This window comes from Xenopus tropicalis, chromosome 3 (genome assembly GCF_000004195.4).
Source record: "Xenopus tropicalis strain Nigerian chromosome 3, UCB_Xtro_10.0, whole genome shotgun sequence".
Lineage (NCBI taxonomy): Eukaryota > Metazoa > Chordata > Amphibia > Anura > Pipidae > Xenopus > Xenopus tropicalis.
Window position 1 is genome coordinate 98,410,708 of NC_030679.2, and position 27,995 is coordinate 98,438,702.

Genomic DNA, 27,995 nt, shown 5'->3' on the forward strand with positions numbered 1-27,995 from the left:
TTGAATTTGTCAATGATTTGTCCTGAAAGTAGTATTAAAAAGCTTTGTTATATAGACACGTTCAGTACAAGCTCAATTTATTGAGCTCATGCTGGAAAGTGGTGTATACTGTCCCTTTAAGGAAGCACTAATGCAGAAGTTAATTCAAGACTTATATTTACAAAATGCTGCTGCAACCATTAAAGGTTTCAGTCTTAGTTTGGGACATATATTTACCAACAGAGAAATTATCTTTATAAAACATAAACAGTTTTGCAAATGATGGGGCTACATTTGATCCCACTTTTTTTGCAGATAGTAAGAAAGTTAAAACCTAAAGGAGAAGGAAAGGCTAGTAAAGAGTTAATCTCAAGCTGCAGGCATACCTTCAGTTGTCTCAATAGTGCCCTTAAGTCTCCCCATATTTCACCTGTTCAGAAGATCTGAAGCCAAACAGGAAGAAAAAATGCTGAGCTGTGTAAAGAAAGTTCCCATAATGCCTCACTCCTGCACAGACATGCAGACCAAGTGAACATGCTCAGTTAGTAAGACTATGAGTCAGCTTCCTGCTGATTGGCTCAGATCCACATTCCTAAAGTGGGGGAGTGAGTTCTTAGCATTCTTGAGGGAGGGGGGAGCGGGAGAGGGGAGAGAGCTGCCGTGTCTCTAAAACCAGCTACGCTGCTTCAAATGAAATTTCCGTTCCTCCAGTCTAAAGGGGTGGCCTCTGGTGCGCTGGTCGTGTTTATGGGAAAAAGAGCTGTCTCTGCCGCATTATCTCAAAGGAGACCATGTTGTGGTTACTGTTCCCCAAATGCTCACCCACACAAATGTTAGAGATGAGTTTAGTATTATTAGATATTATCAGGTCCAAAATAGAATTATTCCTGCCTGAAATAAAAAGTTGTCATTTAGCATATTTACAAACCTACTTTCTGACTTAGCCACCACATTACTCCAGTCAATGTCCGGATAATTAAAGTCCCCCATATTAACAATTTGACCTAGTTGTGAAGCCTCCTCCATTTGCAATAGTAGCTGGGCCTCATCCTCCTCACTTATACGGGGTGGTTTATAGCATATACCAGTGATAATTTTCTTTGTAACCTTTAGCCCTGCTAAAAATCTCTACCCAAAGGGATTCCACATTGCCCTTGGTACTTTCCTTTAGCACATGGCTTTAAATCTGACTTAACATAAAGATAAACATGAGTGCTGGCTAATACTGACTGTTAATTAGTGGGTATACAGTGGGGAAATCATCCCCTACTGTAATTTATTAAAGTATTAGAAATCACAGTTATGTGGCCATATAAAAGGACAAGGCCACAGGTTGAGTCCTTTATATAGGTCACATAACTCTGATGTGGCTTCCAACATCTTTATAAATTTAAGTAGGGTGTCATTGTTTATTATAATCTATAGCCTGTCCATTACCCTCTGCTGCTTTCAGCAGGTCCCTTTCACCTCTCTTTTCTTATTCTCAATAAATATTGATTTTTGTATTATGATTTGGATAATATATTACTAGTTGAGGAATTAGTCTCTTCTTTTTTTGGTATTAAAATTGTGGTCATTTATATACAATGATACCCCAACTGGTAATAGAGTTGTGTAAGGTGTATTCCTGATTTTACGGTTAACAGATCTAAAAATATTGAGTATTTAAAAAGGCCAGTATAGTATTTGCCACCAACATGGCTTTAAGTTTAGTCACCATCCTGTACAAAGTACTGTTTTATTAAAACAGGGAAAAAGAAAATCATCAAAAAAACATAATTGTTAGTTTAAATAGGCATTTCTGTATTCTAGAGCTTTTTGGATAATAGGTTTCTGTATAAGAGATCCCATACTCGTTCCTAGATTTAAAATAGATTAGAAATACATTTAGCCATTCACTCTGTTTATTTGTTGGCAAGGTCACCTGGCAACCAGATAGCAGTAAAAGTTCCATTTAGTAGATATGTAGAAAGAAAAGGTAACTAATTAAAACCACAAACCAACACACAAACTCTTGCAAAATTACAAGATATATGAATTGTTCCATGCAGGGTTGTTCAAGCAATGATTCATTAGATGTACTGATATCATAAGTGCAGTTTTGGTGTTGAAAGGCAAGTATTAGGGACATTTGCTTCCTTGCTTTATTACAGTGTATGTTGCTTTGACCCCATGTTGTATTAATCAGACTATAATAAAAACATGCAGATATCCTCATTCTTTGGTTAGAAACCCAATAACAGTTTGTGGTTATGAAAGAGAATTACCAAAACACATTATGTAATGCATGCACGGGTAGCTTAGTTTCAGATCTGGAAATTCATCCAAAATTGAAACTGGCCATAGAAACGCCTTAGAGATATTTAAAACTGCAATTCTAATAATTGTCATAGGTGAAGTGTTTTAAGTCAGGCGTGAATTTTTAGTTTGAGAAATGTAAGTATATCCTGAGGAAGAAATGATTTTCCACTAACACATATTTCTATTTTTTTGTATATGGGGCTAGTGTCCGTGGGTATGCAGCTGTATATCTGTCAGGGGTGGCAAGTGGGTGGGGATGTGTCTGCAGGGAGATTGTGGTGGAAAGAAAAACAACATTTACATCTCAGCAACCCTGAAATTTTCTGCACAAGGAGGTCTGGGACTACAGAAATGGAATTATACAGCGTAATTATGTGCCAAATCAAACCTTTTAGCACAGAAATATTTTCTTAGTAATTCCCATATTCTTACTGCAGATTATGAAAGTGACATGTTGGTGTGGCAAGGGTCATGCATAGGCAACTTTGTTGTACATTCATTTTGTATATTCCATAAAGGTCATCCAATCTGCTCCAGTTGCCCTCTAATGAACCAGACAGAAAATCAAGCACTAGCTGAGATGGGCAATAGGGCGGTGTATCACATGATGTTCTTGGAGCAGTTGTTCTTATCTGATTGTATACCCTCCTTGTCTCTAAGTACCACCTTATCTTCCACCCTTGATCATGTGTGGCCACTATGTACTTCGGATTGCAGGGCTATTGGCAGAGAATGAAGTGGAGTTGGGTTGTTGTACATTTCTCCTTCAATGTCTTTAGAATAACCTCAAAGGGGCCGATTCATTAAAACTCGAGTTTGAATCTTGAATGGGAAAAATTCAGATTGGATACGATAATTTCTGAAGATCGCAAATATCCCGAAAATGCTTAGGAAAAAATCGTATTAGTCACGATAATATCGTATTGGTGATCTGAAAGTCACGAAACGTTCGTACCGAACGATTGTAAACAATGGCAGAACTTTTCCAAAAGTGTACGAAAAAGTCGCGCAGACATACGAAAAATTCATGCGGGCGTACGAAAAAGTTGTGCAAACGTGAAAAAAACTACGAAAATACACTCGGAGCGTTCGAATGAACGCTCTGAGCGTTTGTGTCTTAATAAGTCTCCCCCATTGTCTAACTCTTTGGTTACTGCCTCAGTATTGCTACTTAGATGGCAATGCTTCAACCACTTGCAGAACTTTTTATCCTTCTATTTGGGTCTGTGAGTTACTCTGCTACAGTGATATTCTTTCACTTGTCTCTTGCATTTTTGCATTTATTTATATACCCTTAAGGTATTGATCCCTGTCTGTATTGTAATGTATTGTTTTAATATACAGTGCTGTGTGCGAGTAGAGGTATAGAAAGAAAAACATACCTAAGAAATTGTCTACATAGTTTCTCAGATCAGTAATATGTAATTCCTCATTCCATGTACTGTACTTATTTCCTTTGCACCAGCACAGGGGATCATGTAACTGTTCTTCTCTGCAAGTCTTGTTCAGGCTTGAACTTCTCAATTGTGCTTAAAATATCCCTCTAGTCTGTAAGAGGGTTACAGTACATTTAAAGGCAAAACTGAGTTGTAGAATCTGCCACAAGCCAAAATTGTTGCTATTTCCTTTAAATGTCTAATAGTAACAAAGGCTTAACTTATTGTATAGCAAAATCACTGGCTGCCCTTCCCACTGCAACTGACTCCAGAATCACTTTGTAAGGATGCAAGACTGTAGTTGGTTAAGACAATTGCAACTATACCTGTAATAAAAGCCAACTTTACCAAGAGGGATAAATCACTTATAAAATTAATCAGTTTGCTTGTGTCATTGTATAGGCAGCCATCAGTTTAAGACTATAAATAATTGTCTGGTTATTTGTTTTAACAGCTGTGTCCTGGGAGCAACAGAGGCATCAGAGAAGTGCAGTGTGCATCCTATAATAACAAACCCTTTATGGGGAGATTGTATGAATGGGAACCATTTACAGAAGGTAAGCAAAACAGTGACAAACTATAAAGAATTAGTGGTCTTTTGCAAATAAATTCCTTATCCTCCCTTACCTAGGAGGCTTTTCTACCATCCATATGAACAGCAGCAGACATAGTAAATATATAGCAGAGACCATAACTTGTTAGTGATATCTCTGCCACAAATTACAGGCAAGCCATTCATTTGTAAGATATATACTATACATTTAGCCACTACCCCTTAAAAAACATGTGGACAGAACAATGCCTCCTTACAGGGTTTGTTCACCTTTAAATTAACTTAGAGACATAGAGACTTCTAGACTGCTGTAGAGACAATTCAAAATTGGTCTTCATTTTTAATTATTTGTGTTTTTTTATTTTAGATTCATTTAGACCCTGCAACTTTATTTACCCCCATCTAGTTCCCTTTAGGAGAATATATTAGGCTGCTCTCAAAACAAAGTTGGGGATGTTAATTTTTTACTAGAACACAGCAATAAAAGTGGAAATACAATATCCTATGGTATGCCATAGTAAATAAAGTTCTCTAATTATTCCCTTTTAAGATGAGAAAAACTTTATAAAATGAATGCCAGTTGTTTTTATTCAGTATAACTGAAGTGACATCCTAAAGTCTCTGGCAGCATCTGTTTAAATTACATTATTAATTAAAGCATTCTGTTTAATATGATCTTCCATGGGCTTATAATTAGATTTGAGTGTTTTATCTAAACTACATTAGAAATAGTGAATGCATTCTGCATCCAAGTTTAAGGCTTAAATGTTTTCTTCCATAATCATTTTCTAATGATAAGTTGCATTGCCAGCTATTTGTCTGTCTGTCCAAATGACTCAAGAAAGTGGATTTTGGATTTCTTCCTTCAATATATTATACAATCCAGCATTAAATATTATGCCACTTAAGAGGAACACCCGAATGTCTAATAAAATAAATTGTATTCTGTCATTTTTTCACATTTTTATTGTCATAGAACATTAAATCACAGTGGTTGATGCAAATGGCACTAGTTTCAGAGCTGCCATGTACCAATCCCCTAAATCATTTACTAATCAGCCTTGTATTGTGACATTTATATTCTATATATACAGTATATTGTTAGTCAGTCCCTAAGCTTAGTAAGTGACAGCAGCACAGAGCATGTGCAGGGAATCCGCAGAAAAGAAGATGGGGAGCTACTGGGGCATCTTTGGGGGCACAGCTCTTCCCTGCTACAAGGCTGTGGTTGCCTTGGGCTGGTGCAGAAGCCTATAACATAAAGTACAATATTTCTATTAGACTACTTTAGTTAAGCTTTAGTTCTTTAAATTAACAACTATGAAAACACACAAATTACCCGATTGCATATATATAAATGTAGATCACCTGTGTGTAATCAAAGGGGTTTCAAGTGATTGTAGTATAGGCTAATGCCAGATGAGGCGTAGGGTGGATATTTTCGGCAAGTGGAAAAGTGCTTATATCATTCATTCGGGTGCAGGCACATGTAGGAGGCGTAGGGCGGTATTTCAACAAGCGCTTTTCCACTTCCGAAAATATCCGCACTACACCTCGTCTGGCATTAACCATAAATACACATGTAGCTGGAAGGTCCAACTTCTGGCGAATTATTTTGGTGGCAAAAGACAAAAGAACACTTCAAGAATCCAAGCAACTATGTGAAAAGGTGAATGAAAAACGTAAGGTTGGATAGTATAAGAATATACCTTGGAGAACAATTTAATTCAAATATTAAGAAATGGGAAAAGGATAGCACAGCTGTAAAACTGGCAACTGACCATCCACTAAAAGTGGAACGTATAAGAAGGTGTCTAATGTGGGAGGCCACCAAGATACCTATAACAACTCTAAAGGAGTTGCACTCTTCATTGGCTGAGATTGGGAGAATATGCATATAAGAAATGTCTGCAGTTGTTTCACCAGTCACAGCTTTATGAAAGGGTGGCAAAAAGAAAGGCACTTTTAACTAATTCAGACATGGCATCTTGAAGACCAAAATCAAGCTTTTTGAAGATCAGACTAAGGGGCATATTTATTATGCTGTGTAAAAAACGGCGAGAAAATTTGCCACACATCGCCAGGCTTCGCCGTGTAAAAATGGCGTAAAAACGGCATAAAATCAGCGTAATTGTTTTACGTGGTTTTTCTTCGACCGGAACTTATGGAAAATAACGGCGTAATATCCGGCATTCAGATGGCGATCTTTTCCATTTATTTTACACAGCTTTTTACTCGGCGAATTAGTTTTACACAGCATAATGAATACGCCCCTAAATGCCATGTTTGGACATTATAATAAACACACCATCCTAAGTATGAAGCATTGTGAAGGCAGCATCATAATATGGGGGATGCTTCAACTCAACACTTAAAAATACAGTTCTGCCCTCCCTACTCAATTCTGCAGCTCAATAACATCAGTGGGGGTCTTATCCAGAGTGAGACCAGCATGGCCGGGTAACCCTTAAGACCCAAAAGGTACTAGCCAATGCTACTTTGGCAACCAGTTTACCAGTTTGAAACATTTATCTTGCCACAGTAAATATCGGTGTTATGAGTTAATGGAATGCTGAATAGGCATTTGTAATGATCTTTCTAAACTGATTATAGTGACATGCATGTGTTTAATATTCTGGTTATCTATTTCCTATAGTAATTATACTGGCACATCTGGGGTTAATCCGCAGATTATGCTCTTCCTGTAGAAAATGTATTGGCATGCCATGGGTCCATTTACGATATTTATTATAGTGGCATGTCTGGGGTTAAAATGTCCATTACTTATTTTATTTAGAGGTTATACTGGCTTGTTTAGGGGTTATTATGCAGATTATCCATTATGTGTCATATTTATACTGTATCACAGGTTAATATGCTGATTATCCATGTTTGATGGCAATTATATTGGCACACATCTGGGTATTATGCATATTGTCCATTTTCCATAGTTGCTATACTGGCACATCTGTTGATAAAATGCCTGTAATGTATTTGATTTAGTGATTATTTAGTTGAGTTAATATGCACATTGTTCATTCCCATAGTAAATGTACTGGCACATCTTGGGTTAATAAGCTTGTTAATATGCTTGTTATCTATTTTAGTCATTTTTCTGGTTCATCTAGGGTTGATATGCTCGTTATATATTTGTGTACTAATTATTTTGGCACATCTGGGATATGTTTTGGTAAAATGAGGGTGGTATTTAGGGATGTGATCACAAAGAGTGTGTTGCGACATTTTTTTAGCAGCGATGCGCAGCAGATTTTCATGATTTATACTCTCTACTTGAACAGCCCCCCTAGTTATAAAATTATGCAAGCTGTGTGCATTGCCAATAAATTGATTTCCTACAAACATGGCACCTAGTTATTTTATACAGGCTTAGTCTAAAAAAGCAGGTTGTTTTTGCTTGATGACTTTGCCCCCCCTGGAGAATTTTTTGCGGAAGCCCATAAAAGTTGGTCCTCCATTAAAACGGCCCCAAGCGTAAACCCAATCTATACAAGAATGGCTTAAAGGAGAAGGAAAGGCTAAGTCACTTGGGGGTGCCAAAATGTTAGGCATCCCCAAGTGACTTAAATCGCTTACCTTGTACCCCGGGCTGGTGCCCCTGTTAGGAGAGAACAGCTCCAGCCCGGGGTAGCAGCGAGCGCTTCCTTCTTCCTCTTTCTTCTGCTGGCAAAATCCCTGGGCCGGCGCATGCGTAGTAGAGTGAAAAGCCGACTTTGTTGTTAAAGGTTGGCTTTTCACTCTAGGAAGCGATTTCTGAACCATTGGTCAGTGATCAGTCTGGCAGTGGTATAATTTGATAATTGATGTGTTGCCATATTGCATAGGTATCAGCTCATCCTGCCGAATCTCATAGCAGCATATGTTTACCTGCAGGACATCCCAAAGCTCAGTCTGTGTTTGGTCTAATTAACAAGAGAAATAACTTAAAGATAACATGACAACACAGTGGAATTAGTTCTGCAGTGAGAGATCTATCGCTTCTATTTTTTGTGAAATTCCAATACCTCCCAAACAATTTTCAGCAATGGGACTCTTGGAAGAAATGTGGGGTTTACATGCTATTTACAAGATTCTTGTATAATCACATAGCCCCAAAAGTTCAAATTGTGCACTTGTCTATTGCTAATGGCTGCATCAGTACTAGAGGTTCAGCCACTTGCAGGGCCAGCAAAGCAGCAACTTTTTCTCCAAGTTTGGGCCCACTGGTATAGAGTAACTGAGCAGTTATAATGAAGCACCATAATGATATTGCATTACCAATCTGCTATGATACTGCTTACACTATGAGTCACAGCTTCTTCTTAAGCTTTCTCTTCAGAAGCTATAGCAAAGTAGCCCATACAGTTGATCTGCCAAGGTGAATATATGCACTTTATTACCATTAAATGGAGGGACATGTGTTTGGTTTTATAGTGATGCAGCAGCATTTGTGTCTAATATTATATCAAAGATTAGTAGATCTATGTCAAGTAAGAGCAAATTATTATTTTAGCTTAGCAACAAAAGATCGACTGTATGAGCATTTCACTCAGAGTGATCTGAAAACACTATCTTGGTCTTAATCTAAATTTGGTGCCAGACATGTTCCTTAGTGCACTGCAACTGAAAGAGCATATAAATTATGCCTTACTGTATGCAATGAAAGCATACCTGCTTGGGAGGAATGGCACAGACCCCTAGTTGATAAATGTTTACTGTAAAAGTATGTGAAATGTAATCAAGCCTAACAGGAACATTTTGGGAAGTTGAGCCTTTAAAGTAAAAGGCTCAGACTCATGGCAAAAATGACATTTCAAGTTTTAAAACCAGGGGCAAGTGAAGTTACAAGACTTCTGCTAATTGATTTCTGCTGGTGCGTGTTATCACATTCCTTTTCTACCGTTAGTGTTAATGGAGATCCCAGGGGGCTGTAACTGCCTTTGAATAACTAATGAAAGTTTTTTGTTTTTTTTAATAAACCTTCTGTTTTATTAGTATTTTATTATAATAAAATTGAACTTAATTGCAGAAAATGGGTTTCATTGGCCTGCTGTTAATGAACTCAGTAAATAAATATCCATATCCAGTGAAAGAATAAGGGATTTTCGGCCTTGTCCAGAAGGATTAGCAGGGCTCACAGATATAGTGAGCTGCATCTTACATAATTTTTATTCTGTGGTCCAGTATTTAAATGCTCAACCTGTAGAATTTAAAATATCACCTGTATGATAATTACTGCTACTTAATCACTTTTCAAAGAGTGAAAACTATGAAAAATCATTTTGCACATGTATTTTCTGCTTATAATAAGATGAGTCCGACAAAACAGAAGAAAATGAAATTTGGAGTAGACTAAATTTTGCGTAAATGGCATAGTCTTGTGTTAACCAATGGCATTGGCTCAATGCACATATTTGTACTTGGTTGGCGGTATTTTCGGCAAGCATTTTCAACTTGCCGAAATATACGTCATACGCCTGGTCTGACATTAGCCTAAAGCTCATCATGTAACTTTCTTTCCTTGCCATGGAAGTAGCTAGGACTCCACACGCTAATACAGCTGAGGGAATTCATGACAAATTAGGCTGGCCTGAGAGAATTATTTGTAGAATAAACATTCATTGACAAGTTTATCAGTGTAAGTGCTACCTGTGCCAGAAATGATAAGGGTGTCTTGCCTATGCACATTGTAAAGCCAGTTGGAATATTAATAGGTGAACATGTAATTATTTTACTTTTCCCCTAGCTTCTTAAAGGTCTTGGTGACTCATTTTGCAGTTTTGCACTATTGTTTTGACCAACCGGAGTGTGGGCTCTAATAGCCCGGACCTCTGGTGGGGAAAGGAATTTTCGGTGATAAGTGCCCATCAAGAAACAATATCTTTCAGTATATATATATTCTACTGTCCATCATTTAAGGTACTGCAACATGTGACATACAATACCTAACTCTTCATATTGCTGTACCTCAGTCTTTGGTTGGACAAAGCGATAGAAGAGCTCAAAGAGTATAAAGGCAGCAGCCATTATTTAACCAAGTCTACTGCAGTACTGTTATATCACCTAAAGTGAAAAGAGATAAAGATAATTTGCTTCCTGTATTGTGTCAGTGCTCATTCGTGTAGGTGGCATCCATTCTGTTGGAATGTAAATTTGTATGTTTACCACATCTTGGTAATCTGACAGAATTAGGCATATTTATGTCTTTGTTTATCTGCAAAGAATAAGAGCATCTGTCAGCATTATTCATACAAGTCACATATACAAATCCCCATGATTAGTAACATGAGTGTTAAATATGGTATTTGTATAATCACCACATCTGCTCCCAGATTTTAAAAGTCAACCATAGTGCAAAATGTTTTGCATTGCCACATGTAAAAATTCTATTGACCATCTGAAAAATATCCCATCTTTTTTGTGTTTTTTGTCTAACAGGGCTAAAAGTCATTCTTGCAATTCCAGTGGATTTGTAGTGAATAACTTATTTTACAGAATTAGAGGCGGGCCAAGTCGGCCGGGCGACCTGGCCGGCCACTGCTTGCCCCTCCCCCTGAACACACGGGGACCCCTAGATGGGGTAGCGTGGCGCGCAGATGCAGTGCAGGGAGGGAGCGCCTGGGAAATCAAATGTGGGGGTAAGAGATCACAGGCTAGGGGTGGCAACAGAGGTACCTGCCTAGCGCCCCCTCACAGTTGCGCTCTAGACAGGGGCCTCTTCTGCCTACCCCTCGTTAGGTGCCTCTTCTGCCTACCCCTAGTTTCCTGTACAGAATATTTAATAGTAATACCTAAGTAAAGTATTCCCGTATATCAAGTAAAAATAACAGCAAATAAATAGATATTTATTAGTAAATAAATAGATATTTATTCTGATTTGGATTTTTTGAGACCAGGGCAGTGTCTGCAAGGAGTGTATATGTTCTCTCTGTGCTTGAATGGGTTAGAGTCCTGCATTGGGTTAGGTACTTGCAGAATACCCGACTTCTGGCAGGGTTGTCGGCAGAAAGTTGTGCCCTCACCTTAGAGCAGGCCGGTTTTCGGATTAAAAGCCCCTGTTGTCTCTGCCCCCTAGATCAGTTCTGGGTGAGGTGGGAAGTCAGCACTGCAGTATTCCTTTTGAACTTAAAGTGCACCTATCACCCAAAAATTGCTTCCCTCACCAAAGGTGGGGGAAACAATAGTTTTTTTTAAAAGAAATAACAGTCCCCTCTAGCACTAGGCAACGCTTATGAGGAGGGAGCTTCAGGTGCCTTAGGCTGATGCCACACCAGGCGTAGGGCTGATATTTTCGGCAAGCGGAAAAACGCTTGGCAGAAATTCAGCCCTACGCCTGCTACTTGTGCCTGCACCCCAATGAATGGGATACGCTCGGGTGCAGGCATATGTAGCCGATATACGCATGAAAACGTGTGAGAATGCAAAGTCTCGCGTTTTCATGCGTATATCGGCTACATGTGCCTGCACCAGAGCGTATTCCATTCATTCGGGTGCAGGCACAAGTAGCAGGCGTAGGGCTGAATTTCTGCCAAGCATTTTTCCGCTTGCCGACAATATCAGCCCTACGCCTCATGTGGCATCAGCCTTACCTGTCTATGCCACTACGCCTCGTGTGGCATCAGCCTTACCTGTCTATGCCACATACATGAACTTAATGAGCAAGTTGTGGCACTCGCATGCGCATAACTATACCACAACACACCGGGTGCTCCCTCTCGGTGTGGGCAGCCTAGCACTGTAGGGGGTCTATTTTTTTTTAAAAAAAAAGACTATTGTTTTTCCCATCCGAAATGCGGACTCTATTAGCCCACACCTTTGGTTGGTGAGGGAAGTGTTTTTTCAGGTAACAGGTGTACTGTAAAGGATAAAACTCGCCCCTGCTCTGGCAGAAGTGGTGCAGCTTCACAAATGAACTGCAAGAGTAGTGGGTGCGTCATAATGTCATGCGGATCTTTAGTTGTCACAGTCTGCCATTTTCTCCAGACCAGCACGTTCTGAGCTTGCAGCCAGCAGCTTAGTGTCTCCTGAGACCAGTCTCCTAGCTCCCATCCTCCTGACCTGCTCCTGTGTGTATACTTTGCCAGTGCCTGCCTCTCCTCTTGTGCCTCTTGCCTGCCTCAGCAACTCTCGCAACTCTCTCTGCCTGTGTGTGGCCTGCCACCCTGTCTTGCCTGCCTGAGGCTGAGCCACCCTGGCCTAGTGGCCTGCTCCCAGATATAAATATGTATGTTTTGCTTCAGTAGGAAAATAATACTGTGATTAATGATTTATCTGCAAAATAATTAATTTGGCACAACTAATGGGCCACTTTTTAAAGCCTAAGCAAGTAAGAGCATGTCACATGACAGATTTAAAGTTGAACCATTAAATGTGGAGAAGACTGCCTGTCAATATATCTCTCTCTATTTCATTTTATTACCCTTTCATTTTATGTTTAAAAGTAATTGTCTTGGAATAGTATATTTTGAAATTCCTCTAATTCCAGCGGGGAATATTCTAATTCCATGCTTCGGGCATTAGACCCATGAGCACAGTCCATTAAGCAAGCAAGCAGGTTGGGTGCGGACCACGTGGGTCAAATTGCGGGTTTGTGGTATGAGTCAGATTCAGGTTTGAAAAAATGTAACCCAAGCAGGATTATAGTATGGGTTTCCTCCATGTGCTGCAATTTTTACCCAGATTCACTGCTGCAGAGTAAGCTAATAGCTTATTGGTCCATGTATATGGCCAAACTAGTGGCTTGTACTACCACTATGTATCCAAAAACTTACTGGATATCTATTGGGTTTGAAAATCCTGTTGGTTTAGATCAGGGGTGTCAAACTCAATCACATAAGGGGCCGAAATCTAAAACACAGGCTAAGTCGTGGGCCAAATTTTTTATTAATATACTTAGTAAGATACTAAGGGGTATATTTATCACAATGTGTAAAAACATTACTGGTAATGCTTCACTCCACTTTTTACACAGCATGATAAATATACCCCTTAGTCTTAGTTACTATGTGAGGAAAATGTAAATTGATCAGGCTGGATGGTTAGACACACTCACCAAGGGCCACATACAACAGCTAGGTGGGCCGGATTTGGCCCACGGGCCTTGTGTTTGACATATATGGTTTAGATTATTGATTTGGGGTCATCTTGAAAATTTGAAGTGGCTTGTATCTGTAAATTTTAACCTGGGTTTTCCCATTGAGAAAGACAAAAAAGGGCTTTGCTTTTGCATCTTGATGCAGATGAAAGTTTGCTGTAATAGACATATGGAGGCTTCCAAAATAAAAACTCTGTATTTATTTTGGATCCCAATATAAAAGGTTACTACCTACAGCTCAACATTTATTGTTAGTAAGTTCCTATCCACTCTGAAAGACATTTATTTATTTGGTTCTATACACAAAAACCTGGTCTTGGGCTACACCATAAACCCAGTACTGCCTTAAAATGCATGCATAGTCCCAACACACCAGTCATTCCTATTTTCACTTGGAAAACCATTGTTCAGCTATGTGTATGCAAACAGACTGCATACACTCATTTGTGTAGTAAGTAGAGTGGATTGCTCTGATACTACTATGAGTTGGACTTGCAGACAGTCTTTATGGTAATTGTACAGTGAAGCAGAAGTTTTATTTCAAAGGTTTAAATACCTTGGGACCAATTTATCAAAAGCTACCAGTTGCAATAGAGATTATGCACAAATTGTGATCAATTTTTGTTAAATTTGCTTCCCATTTTTTTTATTTTGCAAAAATACTAATGCCACAGTAGAAAGAAAAAGCCAATGTGTGCTGCAAAACAAAAGATTTTTCTAGTAATTGTAAGTACATTATCCCAGGCAATTTATTATACTTAATGGGAGTTAGCTTGTTTGATCTTGTTCTAATTTTTTCTTTCCCCATTTTATAATCTTGCCATACTCACTGCAGACTGTTTAGAGGCTCTGCATAGCTTTGTGGATATAAATATGATAAGAAAATTCCTTTGACTTAAAAACATCTATGATGTTAATCTCTCTTACAGTGTGTGAGAGGAAGTAACCAGGAAATGTACCCTGCCCAACCGACTAATCTTTCACACAGAAATTGTATGTGTGAGCTTTAAAATGTTCTTTTGACATTGTAGGTTAGTTTTTTTCATATTATATTTAGAAATGTTTTGTGGGGGGAAAAAAGTATTTATACAGACTGTTTTATATTTGTTGTTATGTTTTCTGCTGTATACAGTATATAACAGCAAACATACATATTTGTTTCATCTCGGCATTGTACAACAAGTTAGAAGTCAAAGCGCAATTCATTTTATGCAAAATCTGAAATCTTCACATGTTGCTGTTAATGCAACAAATCTACAATCATAAAAATGAATATATAAATCGGCATTGTTGGTGTATTGCACCATTCTCTAAATCAGGCTGTGTGGGGCAACTTTAAAGGAACAGTAACACCAAAAAATCAAAGTGTATACAAGGAACTACAGTATAATGTACTGTTGCCCTGCACTGGTGCAACTGGTGTGTTTGCTTTAGAAACATTACTATCGTTTAGTAAATGAAGCTGCTGTGTAGCCATGGGGGCAGCCATTTAAAAGAGAAAAGGCACAGGTTACATAGCAGATAACAGATAAGTTATGTACAATACAATGGTGTTTTATCTGTTATCTGCTATGTAACCTGTGCCTTTTCTCCTTTTTTCCAGCTTGAATGGCTGCCCCCATGGCTACACAGCAGCTTTTTATATAAACTATAAAAGTGTTTCTGAAGCAAATGTGCAAATTTTACCAGTGCAGGGCAACAGTGCATTGTATTATGATTACTTAAAAACATTTTTATTTTTTGGTGTTACTGTTCCTTTAAGCATAGCAACAAGTACAGAAATGAATTCACAAAAGATAACTAGAAAAAGAAAAGTTTGTAATAAAGATGTATTTACAGGCTGCCCAGAATAGTGCAACCAATGTGTTTTATTTAGCCATATAGCAATGGGAGATGAAGAGGAGAATTCTGAAGGAGAGGCACTGCAAAAATTACAAACAGCTTGCCAATGCTTCTGAACTTCTGAAGGAAGTCTAATTAGAGATTAATTAGAACCATTAGCATGTTATAATATCATTTTGGCACCACTCATTAGCTTCAGGATTCTTCTTTCACTACTTCTGAAACTTCTTTGATTTATAGAGTGATAACATCGCAAGCTGAATACAAATTGTAAGTGGGTTTCTGCTTTAATTTCCATGTTAACCCAGATTTGCACAAACATACTTCCTTTTTCTGATGGAACCAAAACATTTTGATTGATCGAGTTTAAAAGTAGATGTTACCCATAGCATCCCATTTTATGGCCCCCAAAATGTCCAGAGGGGCACCTGTTTTATCAATATTTATTGAAATTACTAATTCATTAGAGCCTCATGGGCCCCGTGGTTACTCTGAATTCTTACCAATATCCTGTTTTAAGCCCAGAAAAAAATCAGATTTTAGTAAATGTTCCCCATAGTGTTACAATGCCATATTATACAGATAGTGACGTGTGTAGGCCTGATATAAACTGCTGTGGTTTTTCTATGCATCTTGATCACCGGTGTTCTTACATTCAAAGGTTCCATCCTTGGAGGATGAGTAATTACATTTTTTTTTATTAATGATTATTGATCCAGCAATTGTATATCCAGTATTTTTGCACAAAAGCTGCCATACGATTATAAACCCTATTATTATTGTTATCATGGTATAACATGAGTCATTGCAAATTTCTGTATATACCCTTGTGGCTGGGCCTTAGTTAGAATGACAGTGACTCTAAATGTTACATTTGTAGCCCACTTTTGTGACAGTGCTGCTACCTGCTGATAATTTTGGCGCTACAGGAGTCCTGAGCCCCCGCTTACTTGGGGGAACAGATGTTACTTTACTTAATGACATGCCTTCACCCAGGGTAGGTAAAGGTGAAACTATAACTCCCCTCCCTGGGAACTTGATACTGTACTGAAATCTCTGGTCAGGAACTCCCAGCACTCCCTCCCGGTACCTTGCCCCTTTCCTTTGGGGTAGCTGCTTACCAGGCAGTGAGGATCCTTCTTGTATGAAGAGACAGGACACTGGAATGATGCTTACCCAGTGGAACTTATTTTATTACTTGAAGACAGACAGGCAGGTTACACAGGAGCACTATTATATGTCAGGTTACACTCAGCGCCGGATTTCAAATTCTGCCGCCCCTAGGCCGCCCCCCCCCATTCGTGCCCCCTGCGCATGCGCGACCAAACCCCACCCCCCGTGACGCGCCGTGTCGACGCAAGAGCACATGCGCAGGCATTTAACTCCCATACGGAGCAGTGGGGAGAAATCCCCATTGCTCTGTATGGGAGCAAAATGTCAAAGTTTCGTTGCGGTGGGGCGGCATGCCGCCCCTAAATTTATGCCGCTCTAGGCCCGGGCCTTTGTGGCCTCGCCACAAATCTGGGCCTGGTTACACTCTCCTCCTTGGAGAACCTCTCTCCCTGGGTCTACTCGTGGTACTCCTGCCAAGTCATCCTCCTTTGGGGTTCCCTCCGGTACTCACACCAGAAGACCCTCTCTAGGGCTCTCCCCGGTACTCCCGCCAAGCGGACACCCCTTTGAGACCTCACCCCGGTACTCAAGCCCGAGCACCCACTGGATTAGGTAATCTCCTGATTTTAACACTGTTATCCCTGACTCCAGCTATGAGTGCTGGGGGATCTTAATCCCTCTGTCTCCTGTAGGGGCGATGTCTGCCCACTAATTAACCTGTCTCCCACTCCTAGAGTGGTCTACCACTTCCCAGATCTACTATCTATCACAGGCCCGTTATAAGCCTCTGTCCAGAGGGAGGTCCCGGGCTGGAAAATCTAACAGCACATGGCTGCACTCCCTTATATAGTCTAATGCACCACCCAGTGGCTGCTAACTGAAACTGCAGGGATAGTCCCTGTTAACTAATTACTTCCCAAACCACCCTTGGGAGCCTGTGCTAGGGGAACCATCCTAGGGAGCCAAATTATTTTCCTACACATTAATAGAGTGAACAAATATTTTTGCACACTACTGTACTACATTACAAGTTTTAGCCCACAAGAGTTAGCAGTAACTCTATGAGGAACCAGCTTGCTTCCAACAGTGACTGGAACAAGGTACATGGGATTTCTACATTTTTCCATTGTTTGTGTGGCTTGTTCATTACTCCTTACTTGTGTATATAATACACTTCAAATATACTGTGTAAAGTAAATGAGATTACAGGAAAGGATCCAACATCTTCACACTTTAACAAAGTAATAACATTTCTCGCTGTGTGGTCTCACTGTTCAGTAGTGGCAGTGGTCTGGCTGAATTACCTGTAACGCGCAAAGAAAAAAGGCTTGTCAGCTTCCCATATCTAGCTCTGCTATGCACAGTTTGGGTCACAACAGGCTGCACTTGCCCTCTGTTCCAAACTGTGTACGTCTAATGTTTAAAGAAGAGAAGCATCATTTATATTAAAATGATTTCCTGTTTAGCAATACCATTTATTAGTGGCTTGATTTTCCAAGTTTATGCTTTTGTGTGTATCGTATGCTTTTCATATGTTAACATCATCAGAGGTCACTGTTTTTTGCTGCTTTACATGTCCCAGAGGAAGAATCAGTTTTTAAATTATTTTTATTAATGTACTCTGTGCCAGTTGTAACTTCTCCAGTAATTCGGTCCATGGATGAGGTTTGACCCATATTAAGGGTTCACTTAAGAAGAATTTGGGAATGAGAACAATGTTATAAATGTTGTATTAACTTTGAACATGACATAAAATAATGTACATAGTATTGCCATCGTTTCTAAAAATAATAACCAGCCATCCTATCTCTCTTATCTTTTTCGCCTATGATTAATATCAGTATTGTCTCCTTTTGACCGGCAAGGCCATTTAAATATAATGTCAAAACCATTTCCATCTGTTTGATGTGATACAAGGTTATATGATATGCTAATGTTTGTATAAACCCATAGGGAGCAGCTGACAGAACAAATGAGCACCCAGTAATTCTTTATGAATACAGATTATGGAAATATATTGTACATTTTCAATGTGGATATTGTGATTTTACTATTTCTTGCCATTTACAAAGCTTTATCTGGTATGTTTTCAGTATAAAGAAGCTCATTTCCTTCCTAATATTTCATATTAAAAGAGCAGGTCTTTTAGTTTTAGCCATATAATATGAAGTATGTGTTTATTTTGGACTGTTATTAGTTGTATCTGGAACAAAATCCAAAATATGAAATTTTTGTGTAGCAGATGGAAATGCTGCAGGAAAGAAACTGATTTATGAGATAAGAACGATTTGTTTTACTGTGCACTAAACAGTATTTACAGTTAGCAGGTAAAGTTTCCATATTTAGCATATACACTTTACTGCATTAGAAATACAGCAGAATGTTTTCTGTCCCTTAAATTTTTTTCCTACTGCTTAATCATATTTGTTAAACATTTATACAAGGACTAGTCTGTTTTACCTAAGGCTATAGCCAGCCATTAGAGCCTGGTCTTTTTTTTTTTTTAACTTAAGAGTCAGCTAAAAGTAATGATCAATAAGTTGATTACACAAAATTCCCATGACAGAAATCCGATATGTACAAAGTACTTTTCACAGCAAAACAAATGGATCAGTCAGTAAGGAAAAGAGGTTTGTCTCTATTTATTAATTCTATTTACTTCCTAATCTGTTGTGCTCTGCTCTTTTGGTGTATTTTATGGCTCAATAAATCGTTTATGAACATTTATTTAAACTTATTAATGTCAATAAGTCAATATAGTCATTAAATTTGCAGTTATCCACAAACACACACTGTTGGTGAGAACCTGTAGGGTATGTGGTCATATTCATTGAGGCACATCTGTCTTAGTTCTGTGCAAAAGTTATTAATAAAAAGGATTGTGCACAATTGACGTTACCTCCATCTACTTTGCATCTAAGAAGAACTTATTCACCTATCGCCTTTTCAAGGGGGTTATAGTTAAACACACACCTTTGTTTAGAATCAGTTTGTAGACTGCATATCCACTCTTTTTAGAGTTCTATTCAGTAGTGGATGTCTTTATTAGCAAATGGAAAAGTGTCCTGGAGAGGAAAAGCTTGTGAGATCTCAGCCTTTTGAGTAGTGGTTAGAAGGCATATAGGTTTATGGATCAAATGTGTTAGAACTTTCTGTTGTTTTTATCAGAGATGATATAGAAAATGTATTCTTTGGACAAAAGAAGCTTGATTTTCATGGATATCTCATCCTGAAGGGTCTCAGGCACAACCCATTGAAAACACTGCTGAGCACCATCTTAGCCAGAGGCACCAGGCACCAGTCACCAGTTTTTTTTTTTTTGTTTTTTTTTAGAATCCTACTTTTAGAAATAACCTTAACTACAAAGTTACTAGGCCACCTGGGCAGCTCAGGGACTTGGCATATCCTTCCATTAAACAAATGTAATAGGTAAGTGGATAAAATTGTTATGGTAGGTTCACCTGTGTTAGTAAATAGCTCATCCTTGTGAATATCCCAAAAATGTTTTGAGGGCTGGTTATAATTTTAAAGAATACATATAGATGGAGTAGGATTTAATGGTACCTTTGTCTCAGTGACACCGTGCATGAAGACACATTTTTCTATGGTAAAGGTATGGCGTCCATTATCTTGAAAGCTGTTATGTAGAAGGCTATGAATTATGGGAAGACCATCTCACCAACTCAATTTTAATCAAATAAATCACATTTTAAAAACATGATTTCCTTTTTCCCAACTAAGATATACTTGTTACTGGAGTAAAAAAAATCCTATTGGTATTATTTAACATTAACCATTAATTATGGAGATACAAATTATATAAATATCCTTTATCCCAAAAAGCCCCATGCCCAGAGCATTCTGGAAAACAGGTCCCATACTTGTAGTTAATAATGATGTTCTGCAAAACATGAGATATATAATGCGCAATTAGAGCCTGCTCCATCTTTTTGATGTTGTACTAACTGGTACTGTTTAGTTTCAATAGCATTTTTTTTTTTTATTCTTACCTTAACAAGCCAAACTATGTTATATGTTAACAGATCTTGCTTTGCTTTTCTGCTACTATATATAGTGTCTCATATTGATATTGCTTTAACTTTGTTCTTTATAAATGCCTATTTGACTATTCTGTAGTCTTGGTAACATAAAGCATGATTTCTCTCTCTCTTTTTTTTTTTAATTCAACTTTATTTGTTTTGAATGAGGGGAACATTTTAATAATAATTCAATAATAATAATATATAGCATAAACAAGCTCATATGTAAAACCCCGCTTCATCTAAATAAAACATTTTCATAAAAATATACTTTTTTAGTAGTATGAGCTATTGGGTACTCCTAAATAGAAAATTGCCATTTTCAGAATTAAAGACTGCCTCCTGGGATCATTTGATTCACAGTGCACACAAACAAGTCAAGGCACACATACAGTACATGCTAGGCCACATCAACCAGTGAATGGACAGAGTTCTGTCTTTTGCTTCCACGCTCCTTCCTGTTACAGTTAGAGCTGCATTATTTCTGGTCATGTGATCTCTGAGGGAGCACCCAGCCCATCACTAAATGGTGGATCAAGGGAAAGGATGTAAAAGGGCAATATTTACTGATATACAGTGGCTTGCAAAAGTATTCGGCCCCCTTGAACTTTTCCACATTTTGTCACATTACAGCCATAAACATGAATCAATTTTATTAGAATTCCACGTGAAAGACCAATACAAAGTGGTGTACACGTGAGATGTGGAACGAAAATCATACATGATTCCAAACAAATAACTGCAAAGTGGGGTGTGCGTAATTATTCAGCCCCCTGAGTCAATACTTTGTAGAACCACCTTTTGCTGCAATTACAGCTGCCAGTCTTTTAGGGTATGTCTCTACCAGCTGTGCACATCTAGAGAATGAAATCCTTGCCCATTCTTCTTTGCAAAACAGCTCCAGCTCAGATTAGATGGACAGCGTTTGTGACCAGCAGTTTTCAGATCTTGCCACAGATTCTTGATTGGATTTAGATCTGGACTTTGACTGGGCCATTCTAACACATGGATATGTTTTGTTTTAAACCATTCCATTGTTGCCCTGGCTTTATGTTTAGGGTCGTTGTCCTGCTGGAAGGTGAACCTCCGCCCCAGTCTCAAGTCTTTTGCAGACTCCAAGAGGTTTTCTTCCAAGATTGCCCTGTATTTGGCTCCATCCATCTTCCCATCAACTCTGAGCAGCTTCCCTGTCCCTGCTGAAGAGAAGCACCCCCAGAGCATGATGCTGCCACCACCATATTTGACAGCGGGGATGGTGTGTTCAGAGTGATGTGCAGTGTTAGTTTTCCGCAACACATAGCGTTTTGCATTATGGCCAAAAAGTTCCATTTTGGTCTCATCTGACCATAGCACCTTCTTCCACATGGTGCTGTGTCCCCCACATGGCTTGTGGCAAACTGCAAACAGGACTTCTTATGGTTTTCTGTTAATAATGGCTTTCTTCTTGCCACTCTTCCATAAAGGCCAACTTTGTGCAGTGCACGACTAATAGTTGTCCTATGGACAGATTCCCCCTCCTGAGCTGTAGATCTCTGCAGCTCGCCCAGAGTCACCATGGGCCTCTTGGCTGCGTTTCTGATCAGCGCTCTCCTTGTTCGGCCTGTGAGTTTAGGTGGACAGCCTTGTCTTGGTAGGTTTACAGTTGTGCCATACTCCTTCCATTTCTGAATGATCGCTTGAACAGTGCTCCATGGGATGTTCAAGGCTTTGCAAATCTTTTTGTAGCCTAAGCCTGCTTTAAATTTCTCAATAACTTTATCCCTGACCTGTCTGGTGTGTTCTTTGGACTTCATGGTGTTGTTGCTCCCAATATTCTCTTAGACAACCTCTGAGGTCGTCACAGAGCAGCTGTATTTGTACTGATATTAGATTACACACAGGTGCACTCTATTTAGTCATTAGCACTCATCAGGCAATGTCTATGGGCAACTGACTGCACTCAGACCAAAGGGGGCTGAATAATTACGCACACCCCACTTTGCAGTTATTTATTTGTAAAAAATGTTTGGAATCATGTATGATTTTCGTTCCACTTCTCACGTGTACACCACTTTGTATTGGTCTTTCATGTGGAATTCCAATAAAATTGATTCATGTTTGTGGCTGTAATGTGACAAAATGTGGAAAAGTTCAAGGGGGCCGAATACTTTTGCAAGCCACTGTATATATTCCAGTTTTGTGAGATTCTTTAACAGGTCACTTAATATAATATAAACTATCTGTTGGTTAAGTATTCATTCTGGGGGTATAGTTTTCCTTTAAGTCCTTTAGATTCTGCTTGATCTAATATGGTACTAGGATCAGCTGCACTCGATATAACATGTCTACATGCCCGCAAACCTGCAAAATAGCAGGTTTTTGATTAAGTAGCAGGTACATTAATGTTGGTGTAGGCCTCTTATTGGCCTCCCTGACCAGTTTTCTTTTATTTTTCTCATCAGTCTTAGAGGGACATCCTGATTTTGGTACAGTCACTGTTGAGCCATATTTTCTCCACTTGTTGATGACTGTCTTCACGGTGCTCCATGGAATGTTTAATGATTTGGATATTTTTTTGGACCCTTGCCCTGATTTATACCTTTTCACAAAGAGATCTTTTTCATGTTTTGAAAGTTCTTTGTGGACCATGGATTTTGGAGTATGAGACCAAGAGGAATAATCTTACAGGAACAGCCAAACATTATCTGAGCTCAGTCAGAGTCACTTAAATGGGTGTCAGGTGTATACTAACTACTATTTAAGATGAAAATGAAATGTGATTGGTTGACTCTGAATACTGCTACATCCTTGATTATTGAAGGGTGCACACAGTATGCAACCATTTTTTTGTATGATTTGTTTTTATCTTTTTTGTGTAGATTGCTGCTATTTTGCAGTAAAGGTGGAATAAGTTCTGACAGGATTTATCTAGTTTTTTTTTAATTAAACAAAAACCTGCCATTTTGCAGGGGTGTGTAGACTTTTTATATCGAGTGTAATGTACCTGTGAAATATTACCTTGTAATACACAAAAGCCATGAATACCCAGTAAATTATATCCTTGTAAATGGTGCTTAGTGATGTCATCAGTTATAATTTCTGTCACATGACTCACTGAAACTTTAAATAATAAACCCTAAATAATAGTGACTTATAATATCCGTATGTTTTACAATAGGGGACACCTTATTTACTATATGCAGCAAAGAAGAGCAGAGTATTGACTAAATACAACTTTCATGATACTTCCAGTAGCATATTCTTTTTTGCTGATTCATAGCACATGCTCTGGGCTGCTGTCAGTTACCTTAGCTTAGGGACTGACTCATAATGTACATTGGATACAATGTAAAATTAATGATATTCATATTACATGGCAGTATATAAGCCAGGGTATTTATGATAACCCTAAGCTTCAAAATGCACAGAGCATGAGTAGTGTCCCTGAAGATCTAAAGTTTTTTTGAAGACATATCTCATTACTACTATCACGTTTCTCAATATCAGTACATACGGTATGTAAAATTTATAATTTCTAGCTATAATACAAAAAAATGTGTTTTGGCTGATCTATTTGGCAGTGTATTGGTTGTTTTGAAGTCTTGTTTGAAGTCTACAAAGATAATTTGTAGTTCTTTCTAAGCACCTAGGTTAGTTTTTGCATATATATTATTGCTGCTGGAAGCTATTAGTTCATGTTTCCCAGTCATATATAATGTACCGTGGCAGGGTTAAATGTAATAATGACTTTGACTGTAGTAGTGATGTCATTTAATTGTTTGATTGGCTTGTTTAATAACCGCCACATGGGTGGCTGAGTGGGACAAATGAAGCAAATGTGCAAAAAAATTCTTTGTAACGTCTCTCTCTCCAGAATTACTTATTATCTGGTACTATTGCTGGATAAAAAATTCTAAAGAGAGTTTTAATAACTATTTTTATTGGTTGGTTTCATCCTATTTTATAAATATTGTAAAGCAAAGGGATAATCCTCCTTTACTATTGGGTTTTTAGGCATTACATTTTGAAAATTGAGCAATGTCTGGCTGGTATCACCATTTCTTGTTTTAACATGTGCCTAATTTTTAGGTATTTAAAAGTTCCTTTTTGCGTAAGATGTTGAAGGCTTTTAAGATATTGTTTAGATATAGATCAGTTAAGAAAACTTGGTTAGGGCATTTCCAGTTCCACATTAAGATCTTTTATTTTCTTTAGAGATGTTAGATGCTATTTTTTTATATACCCCCTATTGCATTCCTTTATTATCATTTGGTGTGAATGAAATACCACAAACCTACTGACTATTTTTACTGGGTCCACCTCTAATTAAGGGATTGGTGCAGGCAGATAGGTGATGATACAAAAGATCAGGTAGAAACCTTGATAAATTAGGGGTTTAGCCAAAACATTGTATTAAATAGACTGACCAGTGTTCAGGGGCCTGAACTTGTGGATAGTAAACTTATATATATATCTCAACTGCTTTATTTACCAGTAGGTCCTTCCAGCAGACAAAAGGGCATCCTTTCTGATTAGAAGAAAAGAGGTCTGAATCAGACTGCTAATCTAGAATGGCCTTTTAAGGGTTACTGATGCAAACATTGTAAGTTAAAGTTATTTTGTGGGGGCATCTGATACTCTGTTTGCTTCAGGAAGTCAAAAGGAGTTGTGGCTCCTCTTAATTTTCTCCTCAGCTAAATTGCCATATATATGGTTCTGATGGACGGGATGGCACAATAATCCAGTTTTGGGTCTGTAGGTTGTGTATGTCCACAAGGTGTTATGATTATATTTGCTAGAAAAAAATGCCTTCAAACAAGAGAAACTGTGCTCCTTTTGTGAGCAATATTGCTTACAAAGGGGGTGCTTTGAGTGCCCCAGAATTGACTTCTAAGTGGTGCACCTTACATTTTGGATTTTCTACAAAAAGTATGAGTAAGTAGATAAATAGTGACCTGTGATTCAGTTCAGTATTTTACTGAGAATACCAAGGTCATCAAACTCTATGAATGCTTTAGGAATTTGTGCTGTAATCTGTATAATTGCCTTTTACATCAAATTCTCCATTTACATATCATACAAAGTGAAAGGCTGTAATGTAGCTTATGAAATGGTGGAAATTCCTAATTGCAGAGGTAATTTTTAAACACGTTGAAGGAAACTGACATTTGTTCAGATTTGCTGTTCGATTTTTTTTTTCAATTTCTTACATACTTATTCTGAGAATTGGCTGTTCTTTGCCTCAAAGTATCATTTCCTTAACGTGTACATTTTAAGATTGAATATACGTTAATATTTTTCTCTGTCCAACTTACTATGATAACATCATTGCCTTTTGGTGGATAACATAGCAAGAGGTTTAGAACGAGTGCAGTATGTGACTATTAAGGGTATTTGTCCTAAATCAGTTCATAAAGGGTCTGCTGTTCATGTTAAGCCTTTACTATAGTGGTGTAGGGCCGGGGTTGAAAAAAACTGAAATTAAAATTGATTGAGCTCTGGCCTGTCATGCCCAAGGTTACAGACTGGTACTTTTTATACTTTTCCTGCAAGGTAAAAAGCTTTCTGAAATGTCTTATGTTGCTCCTTATGGTATTCTGTTTTATACGTCTGTGCTGGGGAATATATGACCAATATGTTTATTGCAGCTACAGTATATACATTACACTATATTACTTGCCCTAAATGCTACTCAGGAAACATTGTAGCACCATGGCAATATATGTAAAACACATTTTACTAAGTGAAAATGGAACACTAAGCCCAGTCTGTGTGCTTTCCAACAATTGATGTCATAATAGTGTACGATAAGCTTTGGAAGTTCTTTCCATGAAATCGGCTTGAAAAAGAATAAGAGAAACATTATTGCATAAAGCAATAAATGTGAGCAGAGATGCAAGCCAGTTTTTTTATATAAGGAATCATTGCTGATTATCCTTTATCTACTTGGTATGCAATAACCTGTTCCTTAATATGCAAGCTGCTGCCTTTCCCTCTGTGCAGAGAACTAGTATATAGAGAATGTGTAGAAATTGTATAATTCTATCTTCAGTATGTATGTCATAAGAAAAAAAGTACCAGAATAAGGCAGTTCTGTGCAAGAAAGCAATAATAAAGCCAAACATTTAATAGTAAGGTAAAGCGTGCAAGAACTTATGCAACAGGTTATTGTAGTTTATAGGGTGGGTTACCTATAAGGTAACTTTTAGTATGTTATATAATGGCCAGTTCTAAGCAACTTTTTAGTTGGTCTTCATTATTTATTTTTTATCATTTGTAAATTATCTGCCTTGTTATTTTAACTCTTTGCTGCTTTCAAAAGGGTGTCACTGACCCCAGCAGCCAAAAAACTATTGCTTTGAGAGGCTACAGTTTTATAGTTATTGTTGCTTTTAATAACATACTTTTCAGTTCAGGTCCTCTCCTATTCATATTCTAGTGTCTCATTCAAACCATTGCCTGGTTGCTAAGGGAATTTCTGTACTAGCAACCAGATAGCTGCTGAAACTCCAAACTGGAATGCTGCTGAACAAACAATAAGATAACTAAAAAAAACCACATATAAAAAAAATGAAGACCAATTGCAAATTGTCTCAGAATATTACTGTCTACATTATAATTAAAGTTAACTCAAAGATGAACAACCCCTTTAAAGGAAAATAAACCCTAGCCCTCCTTCAAGCTCCCTCCCCAAAGCATCTATTCTTTTCAGAAGACTCCCAGTATCCTGCCATAAATTTGCAGAATTACGCAGCAGGGTTCCCCTGTCTTCTAATACTTTTCTGTTAGAGCACCGACATGGATCTTGCTTCAACTGTGCATCTGTACTGACAACTGAGAGAAGAGGATGGCGCCAGATGGTGATGGTGCCGTAAACTCATCGTACAAGATTTATAACAAGTTAGCACAGAAGGAGACATCTGAACAGAGTAACTCTTGCTAGGAGGGAGCTTGGAGAGGGGGTGGAAGGTTTAGTTCTCCTTTAATAAAAGATTCAACACATTCCATGCTTAATGCTTTGTACTCCTTATTTGAAAGTATAAGAAGCCATGGCCATATTATCTCCAGGGCCTCTCATCCTGGGTACATTTTGGGCAATAGAGGCACCTACAGTTACAAGCCAGACTTTCTTAGCACATTGTGGTTCTGCCTTCATCTTTCTATGCAGGCAGTCAGTATTCTCAACACCTAGCCTCCTGAATTTTTGGGTGACTATGCAGCCAAAACATCCTCTTGAAAAGATCAGCTTCCTGCCCTGAAGATTTTGAGTGTGTGAGAGAAAGAGAGAGACAGCCTTTAACTACAGTAGGTGGGTTGTGAGCAGAGATATGATAACTTCTTGCGGTTTAGCAATTTATTTAGGAATATAAACATTTTGTCTGAAATAGCTTACTCAAATTGCAACACCCTGTTTTTGTTTGCCAAATGGCTGTCTTAGTATGTTAGATGTGGGATTTGTTTCATTGCTGAGACAGTCGTTTACTATCTTTATTTAACCAGTATGACAACATATTAACACTGAAGTCTTAATATATCTCATCACAGATCCTTTTATGTTAATCCTAGCTCATGTCAAACCTTGTCTAATTGTTGTCACATCTACTTGGAAGCTATCACATGGGAATTCCATAAGGATTGTTTCCTAATATCTATACTATGCT

General features: G+C 38.2%; 1 protein-coding gene across 1 annotated transcript in view; it reads left to right on the forward strand.

The window, feature by feature from the left end:
- The window catches only part of thsd4 (thrombospondin type 1 domain containing 4), a 354,761-nt gene that overhangs the window by 111,735 nt on the left and 215,031 nt on the right, over positions 1-27,995 (forward strand). Inside the window, exon 6 of the mRNA XM_018092415.2 lies at positions 4,171-4,273. Coding sequence (XP_017947904.2) covers positions 4,171-4,273 — 103 coding nt within the window. The remainder of the gene's footprint in view (positions 1-4,170; positions 4,274-27,995) is intronic.